The sequence below is a fragment of the Anopheles gambiae genome, chromosome X (assembly GCF_943734735.2).
Source record: "Anopheles gambiae chromosome X, idAnoGambNW_F1_1, whole genome shotgun sequence".
NCBI classification, from domain to species: Eukaryota; Metazoa; Arthropoda; class Insecta; order Diptera; family Culicidae; genus Anopheles; species Anopheles gambiae.
Window position 1 is genome coordinate 25316536 of NC_064600.1, and position 18766 is coordinate 25335301.

Here is an 18766-nt window from a genome sequence, read left to right on the forward strand (position 1 = left end):
AGCAAATTGTACTGATTTGACACATCAATTTTAAATTGCCAAATAATTTCCGTTATGATCGAATGTTAAAAACTATTTCAAATGGTTTAAAACTGTTATATTCAGTCAGAATCATATCAACTAATTCATAAAGTAACTAAAACCGCCTCCTACTTGCAAAATTACACGAAAATTAGTGATATTTTAGCTGGAAATCACGAGATTCGACTTACGCGGAAATTCGAGATACGCGGTATTTTGCGGTCGTTTTCGGTCCCCATTAACCGTGTATCTCGGGGACCGCCTGTAGTTCTTCCTTTCGAACCCCCAAGCGAGTGAAAAAGTCACTTTTCGGCTGTGTTTTCGATTGATATTTCGTGCACGATTTGACAAACGAAATAGTGTACGAGATTCAGACTTTTTTCGGCACATACCCAACCGAGTGAAAATGTCACTTTTCGGCTGTTTTTTCGATTGATATTTCGTGCACGATTTGACAAACGAAACAGTGTACGAGATTCAGACTTTTTTCGGCACATAACCACAACAGCGTGCAATGGCATATTTGCTATCTTCATTTCACGTCTAGCGTTACACATTTTGAGGTTAAATAGTTTTTAAATTGTTGGTATTTATATGAATGATACGATACGAAAGAACACAACTGATGCAAACTAAACGTCATACACAAAAAGAAATACACATAACCTGCTTCAACGCTTGGCTTGGAGAGCGAAATGTTACGAATGAAAGAACCACACATACAATCATATATTGCTTGTCAAATTATGAGAGTGTATGAGTTATCGTCCGAAAATTTCCGCTTGGGCCATTTCGCTCTCCAAGCCAAGCGTTAAAGCAGGTTATGTGTATTTCTTTTTATGTTTTATGTTTAGTTTGCATTTAAATCAGTTGTGTTCTTTCGTATAAGCGAATGGCCACGGGAGTGACAAAATGCTGACAATTTTTTTCAGAATGTGAGCTTTTGTCACTTTTTTGAGCTTTTGTCAAAATTTTGTGACCTGGAGCAGCCAGGAAAAAAGTTGACAAAAGTTGACAAAATTTGACGTTCGTGAAAAAACGTAAACAAACAGCTATTTGGCGCAGTTGTGACCCATTGTTATGATAATAATGCTAAAATTCATGATTCTAATTGATGTATGTACCTAGTTAGTGCTTCTTAAACAAAATATCGATGATATTCAGATGTTGGAGCTTTTTATCGCTCTTGTGTATGTTTTTGGTGCGGCCACGAGGAAAGCTCTTTTTTGCAGTTGACAAGCAATTTTGACAAAGTTGAAAATTTTTTCAACATTTTTTCAGCTCCGTGGCCACGCGCTAATTCATATAAACACCAACGATGAAAAACTATTTAACCTCAAAATGTCTAACGCTAGACGTGCGATGAAGATAGCAAATATGCCATTGCACGCGGTTGTGGTTATGTGCCGAAAAAAGTCTGAATCTCGTACACTGTTTCGTTTGTCAAATCGTGCACGAAATGTCAATCGAAAACACAGCCGAAAAGTGCCATTTTCATTCGCTTGGGACCGACTTTATCTGTCAAATTCCATATAAAATATTGACAGGCCTTCCGATAAAATCGCATCCGATCAAGGATAACCGTAGCAATAGACGATGCGCAATCTCAGATTGCGCATATATTTATCTGTCAAACGGATCGGTTTGATATATTTATCTGTCAAAAAATATTTATATATCTCGGACATATAATCTTGAAAATTTATGCGCAATCTTGGCGCAATTTGAAATTGTATGGAAATGACGTTTATAGCTCAGGGTTGGCTACGCGAAATGACGTATGTTTTGATAAAACGAATATATGCGCAATCTGAGATTGTGCATCGTGTATTAATACGGTAATGTATTTAGAAGGTTGATTTTTATCGTTTTTGCTGGGCGACATTGTGGGGGACAACTGTCACTCTCTGCATACAAATTTCATTACACCGCACCAGCCCTCACCGATTTTGTCCCCCACAATGTCGCCCAGCAAAAGCGATAAAAATCAACCTTCTAAATACATTATCCTTGATCCGATGGAGCACAGACCAAGGTGTTTTAAAATGACAAGGTGAAGTTGTTCAGAGCAAAATGACATTTCTCTAACTGTTCCAGGGGCTTCGGTATAAAAATCGAGGAGGGCTGGTGCGGGGTAATGAAATTTGTATGCAGAGAGTGCCAGATGTCTCCCACAATGTCGCCCAGCAAAAGCGATAAAATCAACCTTCTAAATACAGTAGAACGTCGATTATCCGGGGACGGATTAACCGGCGGGCGGCTTAACCGTGCGCATAAATCTGACAGCTGTTCATACGTACGGCGAAAGTTTGCAGCGATAATCAATTGGGTAACCAGTTTCTTGTGCAGCTCGTGCAGGTAGTGTCTAGGGGTATTTTCGAAATTTATTTTTGTTCATGAACAGTTGTTAAATCTACAGTTATTGATGAAAATAATATTCTACTAACGATTAATCGATTGATTCTAGGCGAATTAATAATAAAACTAGTGAATTTAATATGTTTTATATGCGTTTGACATTTCTTGGACCATTATCCGTGCAAATCGATTAACCGGCAACCGTCCGGTCCCGAGCTGCCCGGATAATCGACACTCTACTGTACATTATTCTTGGCACAGACACGGGCCTTAGGCCCGTGTCTGTGCTCCATTGCATGCAATTTTATCGAACGTGCTGTCACACGATTTTTCCTATAATATTGCGATTATTTGGATGATTTTAATAATACAGTAGAACGTCGATTATCCGGGGGCAGATTAACCGGCGGGCGGCTTAACCGTGCGCATAAATGTGACAGCTGTTCAAACGTACGGCGAACATTTGCAGCGATAGTCAAATGGGCAACCAGTTTTTTGTGCAGCTCTGTAGTGTCTAGTGGTGTATTCGAAATTTATTTTTGTTCATGAACAGTTGTTAAACCTATAGTTATTAATTAAAATAATATTCTACTAACGATTTTTCGATGGATTCATGATGAATTTTTCTTAAAACTAGGAGATTATTTAATTTTTATATGAATTTGACATTTCTTGGACCATTATCCGTGCAAATCGATTAACCGGCAAACGCCCGGTCCCGAGCTGCCCGGATAATCGACGTTCCACTGTATAATGATTATGAAAAATTAAGTTGAGATTGTTCCTACAAAACACCACACATTTAGTTTGACAGATAAAATCGGATGCGGCGTCCGACGAAATCAAAAATTTTTGATTCCGTCGTAGGGTAACTGTACCAGTTTTCGGCAGTGTACCTATTTTCGGCAGGGTAGCTATAAACGTAAAATTCTGCACAAATGCGGTAAAAAAATTTCAAAAAATACAATTTTGTAGTGAAAGTGTACTTATTTGATATTCACATACGAAGTTTCACACCATTTCATAACGTATTTTCCAAAATATCAAATAAATTGTGCTTTTTTTCGGCAGCTTTGCTGTCAGCCAATCATTCGGCAGGTTTTGTGATTAAGAGAATCAGAACAGTAAAACTATGAAAAAGTGGTGTATATTAAAGATTTTATGCTTATTTATTCATTCTAACTTTTTCGGAATTTTTAAATCACGATAAACAGGTTATTTTTCACTTTGAATGCTGCCTAAAATAGGTACACAGTAAATATTCATTTTTGACAGCTCAATGTTGTGGGCTCCTGCCGAAACTCGGAACAATAATACATTTTGAATTTGGCTGAATATTCGTTTTAAAATTGATCAGAACACTACAATGCGTATGTCGACACATAATATGACCTTTCTTGTACCAAATATCACCAATTTTACGACAAAAAATGCACTAACTTAAGAAAAAAATAAATATTTGTAAGCCAATTCGCACCGTACGCTATAACCATCAAACTGTCAATGGCTGCTCTGTTTAAATGTCGCATCAAAATGGCTGTCCAAACGGGCCAAAATAAGCAACATAAAATTAATAATTAAAGTGCTTTTTAACACCAATCTTAGGAAAGTAAGAGTGTTAAATTGCTTTAAACATTTTTTTGTACATATTCACATTGATACAAACATTTTCTGACCCGTATTCGCGCTGCCAAAAATAGGAACACAGCCTGCCGAAAATAGGAACAAACTGCCGAAAATAGGAGCAAAATCAATGTTTGCATTTTCACGAATATTTATGAAAAAGGGCTTTGATACGGCAAATAAAAAATATTGTAACTGTTGTGACCCGACCTGCCGAACTTGCGATCGCCGTTATTGCAGTCACTCACCGCTGACAGTCCTGCCAGCGTGTTGATGTGTTAGTGAGAGCGGTTCGGCAGGATAGGGCAATGATCGCTCGCCAGGCCAATGAACGGGAGCGATGGTGCCGAACACGTTGGTTGTAACGCGGCACTTACAAGAACGTCCTCGGTGCAAGCAGTCAGATTTTTAATAATACATTTATGTTAATTTATAAAGTTTTAATACGTGTGCAGTTAATGTAGATAGTAACACCAACATTAAATATCACAAACCCCGTTACAACACAAAAGTGGCGACGAGTAAATTCGGACAATTTTTTTATAAAACGACAATTTTTAATCTGTGAAAGTGTAAGTGTATGTGCGTGTGAAAATTCCCCGTCCACCGTCCAAGAAGCGCAGGATGAGCACCAACGAAAACGGTGCATCAGACGGAGCTAGCGAAGGCGAATCGCGTCGATCACCGTTGATCCGCCCCAGCGCTTTTACACCAGCGCAATCCTTCGCATCAGCGCACGACGTCAATGCACAACGCTTGCATCTACAACCGCACCGAGGACCAGCGGGGTCATCGCTCGGCGTACCAGCGGCGCCATCGCTCAGCATATCGCCGACGCCATCGCTGCACCCAGAAGGAGCGTCATCTCAGGAAGCAGGATCGTCCCCAGACGGCGCGATGATCTACCAAATGCTGCAATTAATGCAGAAGCAGATGGCCCAACAGCAAATGATGTCGCAATTAATGCAATTGCACCCGTTCCCGCAAACGTCGCAGCCCCAGCAGCATTCGCAGCAGCAGTCTTTCGTCCCGCAGCAGCAGTCTTTCGTCCCGCAGCAGCTGTCTTTCGTCCCGCAGCAGCAGCCCGAGCTTACCATGGATGCTTTGGCGAGCAGCATTTCCGAGTTTCGGTACGAGGCCGAGTCGGACGTTACGTTTTCCGCCTGGTTTTCACGTTACGACGACCTGTTTAAGCAGGACGCCTCCCGACTCGACGACGCGGCGAAAGTTCGTTTACTCGTGCGTAAGCTGGGCACGACAGAGCATTCACGGTATACCAGCTTTATCCTTCCACGAGTTCCGCGCGATGTGAGTTTTCAAGACACAGTCAGCATATTGAGTTCGCTTTTCGCAAGGGCTGAGTCGCTTGTCAGCAAACGATACAAATGCATGAAGCTGACAAAAGCGCAATCCGAAGACATACTCACATTCATCTGCCGCGTGAACCGATCGTGCGTCGACTACCAGTTTTCGTCCATGAGTGAGAATCAGTTTAAGTGTTTGACGCTCGTGTGTGGATTAAAGGATGAGGCTGATTCAGACATCCGCACACGACTTCTCGCGCGCATCGAGGAACGAAGTGACGTTACTTTGGAGGATCTTGCAGCAGAGTGCCAGCGGATAAAGAGCCTGAAGGTTGACAGCGCGATGATTGGAACGGAGTCGCGTGAACGAGTCCTTGCAGTGCACGGTGCAGGTATGCAGTCGAACCAGCGGTACCATCGATCGGGCACGCAACCAGCTAATTTCCGGAAGCAGAAATCGAGTGATTCCGGAGCATCGGCGAAACCATCGAAACCCTGCTGGTTATGCGGTGAGCTTCATTGGTCCAGAGACTGCAAGTTCAAATCGCATAAGTGCTCCAATTGTGGAAAAATCGGTCATCGGGAAGGGTTTTGCCGCACATCAGGACCGATAAGACGACAGCGCAACTTTCGAAAGCACCGGCAGGTAACATCACGTGTTGTAACTGTGAATATTTGCAGGGTTAACGACAGACGAAAATACGTCAACCTGACCATATGTGGTCAACACGTGAGCTTGCAGCTGGACACTGGGTCGGACATAACAGTCATCAGTCGCTCGTTGTGGCAACAACTGGGCAAACCATCGTTAGTTCCGGCAGAGGTCAACGCTAGGACAGCATCGGGTGAGGAGCTTCAACTCGACGGTGAATTCGAAACCAGCATTGAAATGGCAGGTAAAACGAGGGAAGCTATCATTCGGGTGACACGAGCAAACATTTTATTGTTGGGTGCTGATCTCATCGATCAATTTGGTCTCAGTTCGCTACCAATGGATAGCTACTGCAAAATGGTATCGTCAAGCGGCTACATCAAGGGTCTCCAAGCTAAATTTCCGACAGTTTTTAGCGGTACGGGGCTATGCACTAAAAGCCGCATCCACTTGCAGTTGAAAGAAGACGCTCGACCCGTGTTTTGTCCAAAAAGGCCTGTCGCTTATGCCATGATTGAGACGGTCAACAAAGAGCTGGATAGGTTGGAACAATTGAATATCATCACGCGCGTAGACTTTTCCGAATGGGCAGCCCCGATCGTAGTCGTACGAAAGGCAAATGGCAACATCCGCATCTGTGGCGACTACTCGACTGGCTTAAACGATGCGCTTCAGCCACTCGAATATCCATTGCCATTGCCCGAAGATATTTTTTCGAAGCTTGCGCACAGTAGTTGGTTCAGCAAAGTAGACCTGTCAGACGCGTTCCTCCAGGTCGAGATTCACGAACAATATCGTCCATTGCTTACCATTAACACCCATAGAGGTTTATACCATTATAACCGCCTTCCTCCAGGCATAAAAGTAGCCCCAGCCGCGTTCCAGCAGATTATAGATAGAATGCTGGCAGGATTGCAGGGAACTTCTGGCTATATGGATGATGTGGTTGTCGGGGGGAAAACAGAGGAAGAGCATGACGAAAATCTAACGAAACTTTTTCAACGCCTCGAACAATTTGGTTTTTCCGTCCGAGCAGACAAATGCTCGTTGAAGATGAGGCAAATCGATTACCTTGGACACGTAATCGACCGTCATGGTATCCGACCGAATCCTGCGAACATCGAGGCAATAAAAAATCTTCCCGCACCTACTGACATCAAAGGCGTGCGCTCTTTCCTCGGAGCAGTAAATTTTTACGGAAAGTTTGTGCCAAAAATGCGCGAATTGAGGTATCCGCTTGATAACTTGCTGAAAAGTGACACAAAATTCGCTTGGAATATGCAATGTGAAAAGGCATTTAAATATTTTAAAGAAATCCTATCATCCGATCTCCTCCTCACCCACTACGACCCCACCGCAGAGATTATTGTGGCAGCGGATGCATCATCAGTGGGACTAGGAGCCCCCATTTCTCACAAGTTTGGCGACGGCTCAATAAAGGTCGTTCAGCATGCGTCACGTGCTTTGACAACAACGGAGGAAAAATATAGTCAAATAGATCGCGAAGGGTTGGCCATTGTATTTGCCGTAACTAAATTTCACAAGATGCTTTATGGTCGTTCTTTCAGGCTCCAAACCGACCACCGTCCCTTATTACGCATCTTCGGCTCAAAGAAAGGCATCCCAGTATTCACAGCGAATAGACTGCAACGCTTTGCGCTAACACTGCAGTTATACGACTTTTCGATTGAGTACGTCCCCACCGGAAACTTTGGAAATGCTGACATTCTCTCAAGGCTCATAAGAAATCACGCTAAACCGGAGACAGAATACGTCATCGCCAGCCTCCAGCTAGAAGAGGATGTAAGGTCCGTAGTTCTCAACATGATTAATACATTCCCTCTCAATTTCAGAGACATAGAGGAAGGGACACGGACAGATTCCCTACTATGGAAGGTTCACAAATACATCCAAGAAGGCTGGCCGTCTGACTCGTCATATGGAATGGAGTTAGCACGCTTCTATAATAGAAAGGATGACCTGTCGACCGTAGGTGATTGTGTTCTTTTTAGAGAGAGAGTAGTAATCCCCAGAAAACTACGCATGCGGTGCTTGAATCAACTTCATAGAGGGCATCCAGGGATTCAACGCATGAAGTCCGTCGCTCGCAGCTATTTATACTGGCCATCTATTGATGAGGATATAGCCGACTGCGTTTCCAGCTGTACAGCATGCATGGCAGTCGCAAAATCACCACCTTTACTAGAACCAAAGTTTTGGCCAAAGACCACCAAACCGTGGGAAAGTGTGCATATAGACTATGCAGGACCAGTTGATGGAGTTTATTTCTTGATCGTGGTTGACGCATTCTCAAAGTGGCCTGAAGTGATGAAAACAATCACCACAACCACTACAGCTACCATTTCGATGCTGCGAAGCATCTTTGCACGTTTTGGCATGCCTGAAAAACTAGTCAGCGATAACGGAGCCCAATTTACAAGCGACGCGTTTAAAGATTACTGCAAGCAAAGTGGCATTGAACATATTAAAACACCGCCGTTTCACCCACAGTCTAATGGGCAAGCAGAGCGCTTTGTGGATACTATGAAACGAGCCCTGAAGAAAATCCAATCAGATGATATATCCACTGAAACGGCACTCGACACCTTCCTGCAAACATATCGCTCAACTCCGCACCCTGCACTTAACCAACGCACGCCAGCTCAAGTTTTATTTAATCGAAACATTAGAATTCCCTTAGATCTGATACGCCCAACTACAACAACACATTCCGAAGTCGACCAACGAGATGATCAGCAACCGCCAGCAGCTAGACAGTTTCAACCTGGAGATGCTGTCTATATGAAACATTATTCGCGCAATGCTTGGCAGTGGATTGTACGAGATTATCACCGATGGACATCGCCCTCATCGTCGACATGCCAATCAAATGCGCGCACGTACATCGAGTGGCCGAGGACATCTTGCCGGCGACTCAACTAAGCATCAGTTGCCGCTTGATATTCTTACGGAAGTGGCACCAACACCGTGGGCACCGACACCAAAGGCACCGATACCCGTGGAACGGAACAACGATCCGTCCAGCACATCACAACGTTTTGCTTCCGATAGGTCCCCAACGCAGCAGATTGTACAGCCTCTACCATCTGCATCCGAGACCAGCATCAGACAGCCGATACAACCGCCACGCCGATCTTCTAGGCTTAGAAGACCTCCGCGTAGGCTCGACGGATATCGGCTATACTAAAAAGGGGGAGATGTTGTGACCCGACCTGCCGAACTTGCGATCGCCGTTATTGCAGTCACTCACCACTGACAGTCCGGCAAGCGTGTTGATGTGTTAGTGAGAGCGGTTCGGCAGGATAGGGCAATGATCGCTCGCCAGGCCAACGAACGGGAGCGATGGTGCCGAACACATTGGATGTAACGGGCACTTACAAGCATGTCCTCGGTGTAAGCAGTCGATTCTTAATTCAAGTTCTTAATAATACATTTATATTAATTGATGAAATTTAAATACGTGTGCAGTAAATGTAGCTAGTAATACCGAACATTAAATGTCACAAAACCCCGTTACAACACAAAAGTATTAATACACGATACGCAATTTCAGATTGCGCATATATTCGTTTTTTTTTTCAAAACATATGTCATTTCGCGTAGCCAACCCTGAGCTATAAACGTCATTTCCATACAATTTCAGATTGCGCCAAGATTGCGCATACATTTTCAAGGTTATGTGCAAGGTCTATTAAGGATAGAGGTTGAAGCATCCAGTGTAAATTGACAAGCAGCTATGGGAAAAATTTGACAGTTCGGTAAGAGGTTGTTTATGTCAAAGTGGGTTTATTATACAGGTGGGCTTATCCCGAACAATTTGACAGCCGTGCTGTAGAAAAATGAAAACGAAATGACAGGAGGGTGTGGTGGATTGCTTATAGCAATGTCTTAGTTGTAATCAAGTAGCCATTGGTTACAGCAACCGTGGTTACACTGAATATCGAATAAATGTAGTTAGTCTTAGTTCACTCTTAGAACGGTTTACATCGTCTTTTAATCGCTCCCACATTGGTGACCCCGACGTGATCTCCGGATTGTTATTAGTTCTCCTAATTTGAAAATTTGTGAACGAACATGTCTACCGAAAACGTTTCTAACGAAGAAACTTCCCCTGCTACTGCAGCCGTTTCGGTTAAACTTCCGGAATTCTGGAAGAACGATCCATCGTTGTGGTTTTCGCAAGCTGAAATTCAGTTTTTGTTGGCCGGCGTTCATAAGGATGAAACAAAATTTTATCATATTGTCGCTAAACTCGAACAATCCGTGCTTTGTCATATCGCCGATTATGTAAAACAGCCTCCTGCGAAAGGAAAATATGAAGCCGTTAAGCAGCGCCTCATATCTCGATTCGAGCTCACGGAACAAGCCAAAATGGATCAGCTACTTGGATCGTACGATTTTGGAGACCTTCGTCCTACGCATCTTTTAACGAAGATGCAGGAACTTGCTGCCGGATTGAATGTGAATGATTCCTTGTTAAAAAGACTATTCCTGCAAAAACTTCCAGCTAATATACGTGCAATACTTAGCATCCACGATGGAAGTCTTTTGAAGCTAGCGGAGATGGCAGATAAAATGATAGAAATGGCTCCTCAAACATCAGTTATCCATGCTTCTGTGCAAAAAGAAACGACGGAAAATTTAGCAGAAGAAGTTGCTGCCATGAAAGTAGAGCTACGCCAAATGAAAGCACGGCAACCTGAGCGCGGTCGATTGCGTTCCACTTCTCAAAATCGTACCAATGAAAACATCTGTTGGTATCACCGGAAGTATGGAAATCGAGCTACGCGATGTCGAAGCCCTTGCCAGTATCATCAGTCAAAAAACTAGATTTCCGCCCATCCGAAATCGGCGAGGTGGGCGGATTAAGAATCAGTCGCCGTCTGCAAATCTTCGACAAATCTTCTGGTATTCGGTTCTTGATCGACACGGGATCGGATGTATCGATAATACCTGCATCCAAGATAGAGAAGACTCGAGAACCATCGCCGTTTTTACTCCATGCAGCAAACGGAACGAAAATACGAACGTATGGGAGCAAGTTTGTTTCAGTGGATCTCGGACTACGCCGAAAGTTTTCGTGGAATTTTTTGCAAGCCGACGTTACTTCTGCAATTATTGGTGCCGATTTCCTCGCGCATTTTGGTCTTCTTGTAGATCTTGGAAACAGAAAACTTATTGATGGTGGTACGAAATTACACACTGTTTGCGGATTATCGAAATCTTCGGTTTACGGTGTAACAACTATAGCAAAAGATCATCCTTTTCGAGACTTGCTGGTCGAATTTCGAGAAATCACCGCCCCGCCGAAAATGCGCACTGAAGTAAGACATAATGTAACCCATCATATTCAAACCACTGGACCTCCAGTTGCTTCCAAACCTCGTAGAATGCCGCCAGACAAACTTCAAGCCGCTAAAAAAGAATTTGAGACCATGATGGAGCTCGGGATTTGTCGCCCTTCCAAAAGCAGTTGGGCAAGTCCACTTCATTGCGTACCGAAAAAGAATGGTCAATGGCGCTTTGTCGGAGATTACAGGAGTTTAAACCGGATAACTGTGCCAGATCGTTATCCTGTGCCACATATTCACGATTTGCTAAACAATTTCTTAGGTAAGAATTGTTTTACCACTCTAGATTTGGTACGAGCATATCATTTTGTTCCGGTCGAGGAAAGCGATGTTCCAAAGACTGCTGTAATCACTCCGTTCGGGCTCTTTGAATTTACCAAGATGCAATTTGGATTATGCAACGCGAGCCAGACATTTCAGCGCTTTATGCATCATGTCTTTGGTGATTTGGATTTTGTGGTGGTGTTTGTCGATGATATATGCATTGCATCGTCTAATGAGGAGGAACACCTATCGCACGTGCGAACTGTCTTTGAGCGTCTCCAATCAAACGGCTTGGTACTGAACTTGGACAAATGCAAGTTTGTCCAAACAGAAGTCAACTTTTTGGGGTATCACATCAATGCATCTGGTATCAAACCTCAAGCTAATCGCGTTCAAGCCGTTGTTGATTACAGTCGTCCGATTACGGCGAAGGATCTTCGACGATTTTTGGCATTGCTGAATGGTTACAAACGCTTCATCCGGAATGCTGTCTCATTGCAACAACCATTGCAAGCACTCATTATTGGGAATCGAAAAAACGATACAAGAAAACTTCAGTGGACGATCGCAGCAGACGAAGCTTTCGTGAAATGCAAGGAAAGTTTAGCAAACGCAGCTTTATTGTCCTATCCTGACTCGTCAAAACGAATGGGACTGATGATTGATGCTTCGGATACAGCGGCAGGAGCTACTCTACAACAAAATGTCGCTGGCGCATGGCAACCGCTGGGGTTCTTCTCGCAGAAATTTTCCCCTTCACAGAAAAAGTATTCTGTCTTCGGTCGCGAGTTAACAGCCATGAAATTAGCGGTGCAGTATTTTCGACATCTAGTGGAAGGGAGAGAATTCACTATTTATACTGATCATCGTCCGCTCACGTATGCTCTGAATTCTAATTCAAATCATCTTCCTCATGAAGAAAGATATTTGCAGTACATTTCGAGTTTTACAAAAGATATTCGGCACATTAGTGGCAAAGACAATTCTGCTGCAGACGCATTATCCAGAGTCAACACCATCTCAGCTCCTTCAACAGTGGATTTTGAATTATTATCGAAAGCGCAGCATGACGATCCAGAACTACAGAAGCTACTTGCTGATCGAACTACATCAATGAACTTGCAGTTAAGATCATCTGTTTCAACTAATCAATTGTTGTATTGTGATGTGTCGGAAAATGTACATGTCAGACCGTATGTACCAGAGAAGTTACGGTTAGAAGTTCTTCGCAACATCCATTGCCTTTCTCATCCCGGTGTTCGAGCAACGAGAAAAATGGTTGCGCGAAGGTTTGTTTGGCCCTCAATGAATCGAGACGTCGCCCGCTTCGTCAGATCTTGTATTGATTGTCAACGATCGAAAATCCATCGGCATACATCTGCGGCGCTCAACGAATTCGAGCTTCCAAAAAGTCGTTTCCGCCATGTTCATATCGATTTGGTTGGACCACTTCCGACGTCGAACGGAAAGCGGTATTTATTAACGATGATCGACCGGTTAAGTCGTTGGCCGGAAGCAGTTCCTTTGCCAGATATACTAGCTGAAACAGTCGCTAAAGCATTTTGCGAATGTTGGATTTCTCGGTTTGGTGTTCCAGAAACAATCACGACCGATCAAGGACGACAATTTGAATCCGAATTGTTCACGGAATTGACGCGGCTTCTTGGGGCTCTCCGTATTCGTACTACAGCGTATCATCCCGAAGCTAACGGTCTTATCGAGCGTTTTCATCGAACGTTAAAAACTTCGCTCACTTGTGTCGATTCGAAACGTTGGTGCGATAAACTGTCGTTGGTCCTGCTCGGTTTGCGAACTGCTATCAGGGAAGATATCGATTGTTCTGTTGCCGAGATGACATACGGACAGCCACTGCGAATTCCTGGTGATTTTTTGGAACCCTCGAAGACGGAAATATGTCGCTCAGAGTTTGCCAAACTGCTTTGCCGGACCATGCAACAAATTGGACCAATCAGAAACTCGCATCATGACAAACGATCGGTAGGGTAAATGTACCAATAGTGGTGCAATTTGTAGAGGTACCGATGTGTTTTAATGGATTTAAAGTGTCAGGAAGGACAATTTCTGAATATTTTAACACATTGCAATTGGAATATGTTTTATCTTCGCAATCGCAACCATTTTTACCATTAAACACATCAAATTTACGAAAAAATACATATTTTTGTGATTGCTTTGTTGTACCTATAATGGTGGTATGGTTCCTATAGTCGTCGTATTGTGTTCCTATAGTGATGGTAAACAAGGATGCCTCAAAACAGTGTATAATATCAATATAACTTAGTTTTGAAGATGTTTTCGTGTGAATAGCAACGATTACTGCCATAATATTGGTTTCTTGCGTAATTTGATCGTAAAAAAATGTATAAATTTGATTGATGAAACTATTCACTAAAGTACTGCATCTCACCTGTCATCAACCAACACCCGGAAGAGTGTGCTTGATTTGAAGTCAATTTTTCATTCAGCCAGATAAGCGAATTTTGGCCTGTTTTTGGTAAATTACCTAAATAAAACTCATTTCTGTTGCTTATTTTAGTGAAAACAGTACGACATGTCAAAAATTTCCTCGAAAACATCTAAAATGGCCTGTATTTATTGATTTTATAACTATAACCACTATAGGAACATGCCTGTTTTGTGTACCTATAATGGCACTATGGTAAAAAACACTTAAAAATGCATAAATATGGTCAAAATGCAAATAATTTTAGTAAAATAATAACATTTCATAACAGTCATGTTGGAAAACTAGTAATTGCGTGGTTATGTGGTCATTTAGAACGTTAACAGAAATATGAGTTTCGTTATGAAATCCTAAGGATTTTGGAATAATGTTGACACATTTCACAAAATAATGGATTTTTCGGTCACAAAGTAACGGAATGGCCCCATTTAACTTTTAAACCCTTTGTAAAAGGCTAAAGAATATTTCACACTAACTTAAATAACTTAATTACTTTTAATTTGCCCTATGAACCGCATTTTAGAGCAATAGCACCACTATTGGTACTACCACCACTATAGGTACATTTACCCTATTTGTTCCGAAGGACTTGCAAAGTTGCAAAAGCGTTTTTGTTCGAATCGATTCAGTCAAGCGGCCTCTTACACACCCATACGAGGGACCTTTTCAAATAATCGAAAGGCATGAAAAGTATATGGACTTAAATATGAACGGTGAGAAACGAAGGATTTCGATTGATCGTATTAAACCAGCATATATTTGCGAAAAGGATTCGAATGAAGATAACGAAAGAACAAAAGTTACGCCATCCGGTCACCGTGTTCGGTTCTTGGCGTAACTGAGGGGGACTCTGTGGTGGATTGCTTATAGCAATGTCTTAGTTGTAATCAAGTAGCCATTGGTTACAGCAACCGTGGTTACACTGAATATCGAATAAATGTAGTTAGTCTTAGTTCACTCTTAGAACGGTTTACATCGTCTTTTAATCGCTCCCACAAGGGGATTCGATCATTTGTTGATGTATGCGTGAGAATTCCAATGGCTGTTTTGGTTGATGTGTCGTAGTGTGGGTGAAAAACTACGTATCACAATCGAATCCCCTCCTGTCATTCGTTCGTCCAATATGGCCTTCCCGCCAAACCTATAAGCCCACCTAGTCCCTATACCCACTTTGGTTTATGTTCTCAGACCCAAGGTGTATGAATATTAGGAGGTGAAGTGCTTCAGAGCAAATTGAAATTTCACGACTTGACATAACAATACTGGGGGCTCCGGTATTAAAATCGGGGAGGGCTGGAGGGGGGTATAGAAAATTGTATGCGATTTGACATAACAATACTCAATGATGGCGCCCGGAAAACGCGCTAACAATTCACCTCCTTAATAAACACACCTTGCTCAGACCTACGGCATGTGGATGTGGACTCGTGTAGAAACAAACATTGTAAATCTGTGTCGCGTAATAGAGTTGTGAAAAATCACTAAATTTGTACAAAGCATATCGTTTATATTGATCTAAGTACATCAAACGGCTTTCTTAAAAGGTAAATTTTTGATTATTATGTATTTTACTGCAACAAGCCTAATGTATGTTTGCTATTTCAGTGTACATCATGTCAACATGCGCTGCATCCTTTTGCCAACACAGCCACTACATGGTGAAAAAAATGGGTCTGGATCAAGGACCGTAAAGATATCAGGTCAAGTTATAAGCCCGTTTTGACAGCTAGGTGGAAGAAGAATCGACGAAGAAAACTGACAGTTAGTTTTCCGCTTTTGGCTAACGCTTCAAATTCTCGAAGGAAAATTTCCATTTTAAATCACGGGCAGTGTTCTAATAAACTAAAATATTCACCCAAATTGATCTCAACCAAATATTGACCATGCAAAACGTAAACAATCCATCAATATATATACAAGCGGAAAACCATCTGTCAAAATCGGAGCCCAGGGGGGGGGGATCGCCTAAAGCGCTATAACTACACCTCATTATACATTCCACCTTGGTCTGGATATAATTTTTCATAAATTTCCAACAGACCCAACGCTGTTACGCAAATGAGTAGAATTTTTTCAAGGAAGAGGAAGCTTGGGTGCCATCGATAAGCAGCATTTTATGTTCAGCACATTTCAACAAAACTGACTACCAGCTAATCAATTCGCCTTCGAAGGCTAATAGAATATTTTTTAAAAAGCTTAAGCCGTCTGGTAAGTTATCATGTAATATCCCACACTAATCTATACTAATATAAGCATACATTTGATAAAGTTACTAAATTTGAAGGGTTCATACATGTAGCTGCTGTTTCTCCGACGTTTCGCCAACGTCGATGTTTTACTTCGAATCGAGTTCATGTTTTCCTTCGTAGACCATAAGGTTACTCCGACTTTTAACTATTGAACGAGTTATTAGGAACGCAATGATAAGCAACCAGAAAGTAAATACAGTGGATCGCCGTTTATCCGGGCTTCTCGGGACTTGACCTCGCACGGATAAGCGAATAACACGGATAATGAGTCAAATGATATATTTTATCACCAATTCCTGATTAATTTTTGGAAAATTATCTTATTTTTTGATAAAAAATAACCCAGTTTTTATTAACTTCATGCTTTTTCCACAAGAATATTTGAAATTTGCCTTGAATTATCGGGTCTTTTGTTATGACAATATGCTCTTTTAACCGCTTTTTCAAATATCCTCCTCATAACGAAATGTCACCATTGTATTGAACTGTCATTTCTCAACAGCACGGATAAACGGACAGCCGGATAAAAGCTACCCGGATAAACGGCGCTCCACTGTAATCAAGTTCATTATTTAAACCAGGACTAATTATCGTGAACGATTTGCAAAGATTAATATGATCTGCATACATCATCTACATCAGTGGTCTCCTACCTGTGGTCCGTTGCGTTAACAGACGTGGTCCTCGTAAGAATTTATTTTTGAAAAAGAAAAGCTTAATACTATAGATTATCGTACACAATCATTATAAAATTTTCAACAAGCATATCTAAAATGAGATTTAAACATATTTTTGATCAAAAACATTAAGCAAAGTTAAAAAAAAAGTATGCACTCATTAGATGTGGGCCTCGACAAATGTATTTTCAAGCCAAGTGGTCCGCGATCCTAAAAAGGTTGGAGAGCACTGATCTACATCATTGCACACATCTTGCTTTCTCAAACTTCCTCATCAAATTGTGCCATTTTTAAATTTTGTTTGCTTCGTTGTTTCCAGTTGCTTCATTAGAATGTTGGCAACATATCTTCTTACAGGTCATCCACTACATTCGAAGTTCTGTTTAACTTTATGTGATTTTAGTACTATTTTCATTTCCAACATCCGTTCAACGCAGGTTTTACAGGAAAGAGCTTCTTTTAAAAATCCTGCGATTGATTTGTTCGTAGAATCCCACCGTGTATGCTTCCGCCGTGAATCGCTAAGGTGCAATACTTTTCGATGTTCATATAGATCTGCACATACATTCATTTATTTTTGGTAATCGATGGTTTGTCCGCCAGTTCACCATCGAACGAAGTGTCTTATGTAGAAATACAACATACATGACAGTATCGTTGCTGTTCGATTCCATTGTAGAAGAAGCAAAAGGTCCCTTTCAAACGTTGCTTTCGTTTTTGTGCGATTTTTCTGCTAGAGAAAATGTGGCAGTTGATTCAAGTGGCAGTCCCACTTCTCCTCACGAAGCCGTTGGCTTTAGGTTTGATTCAATTTTCTTGTCTTCTTTTGGTACTTGAATCAGTTTTCCTGTGTGTATCAGATTATGTATTGACTCATTATGAAGCACACTTTGTTACGCATCATTGTGTAGTATATTTGCAAATAAAAAAAAAACATAATTAAACTACATAAATTCTTGTCTTTCCTAATGCCATCGAAGTAACTTTGATTTTGGGTACTGTCGCCGTGTAGTAGCTGTGAACTCGTGCTCACAAGAGTGGCCCTCAAACATAGTTAAAGCAGGTAATCGTTGTGAAAGAAGGTTACAAGTTACAAGTTATAAACAGTCGCTTTTTGCGTGATTAGTTGCTATGCATTCTCGATTCACCTACTTTTCTATGAGTGTGTATGCTTTTGTATGATTGGTGTGGCCTGCTTTATTCCTTTACTGATATTATACTAATTATTATACAAATAATAATAATAATGATAAAAGTTATTATGAGTCAACTATAAGGTAAAAACTATAATAATTTAAGACTTTTTTTCTTCAATGATGCACTTAACAAAAGCTTAGATTGAAATATTACTATTCTAAGCTCGAAAGTGATAATTAACGGATGGAAATTAACGTAGATAAGTGATACGGTAATATTTTGCTGAATCATCTATTTGTCTGCAAAGACTATTATACATAACTTTAAGCGCTTAATTGTAACAATAACAGTTATTTACATGTAATAAAATGTAACAAGTATTTATTAAATAAAAAATACATACATATGAGGCAAATCTATTTCAAATCTTTAATTATTTCATTTTTACCTTTTTTATTTAGCTTTCCCGTCAGTGATAAAATCACAAGCTCGTGAGCCTTCTAACAATATAGTACAACAATGTAGTACAACAAATTGAAACGGACGAGGGTCGCATCGATACATCTGTAGAATATCATGATGACCATCAGATCACACATGCGAAATGCCAAAATTGTGTACAAA

The 18766-nt window shown here is 41.4% G+C and overlaps 1 protein-coding gene and 1 pseudogene across 1 annotated transcript; one reads left to right on the forward strand and one right to left on the reverse strand.

Moving 5' to 3' along the window:
* Positions 1–886: 886 nt before the first annotated feature.
* LOC133391032 (uncharacterized protein K02A2.6-like) lies at positions 887–8901 on the forward strand. Its single transcript, XM_061640884.1, has one exon. The coding sequence runs from the start codon at positions 4627–4629 to the stop codon at positions 8899–8901; it is 4275 nt and encodes a 1424-aa protein (XP_061496868.1). The 5' UTR covers positions 887–4626.
* Positions 8902–10762: 1861 nt separating this feature from the next.
* LOC133391033 (uncharacterized) overlaps positions 10763–18766 on the reverse strand; it is a 31138-nt pseudogene continuing 23134 nt past the window's right edge.

Bases quoted from the DNA above. Each gene is read 5' to 3' on its own strand.
- LOC133391032 (XM_061640884.1), top strand. From the start codon at position 4,627: ATGAGCACCAACGAAAACGGTGCATCAGACGGAGCTAGCGAAGGCGAA.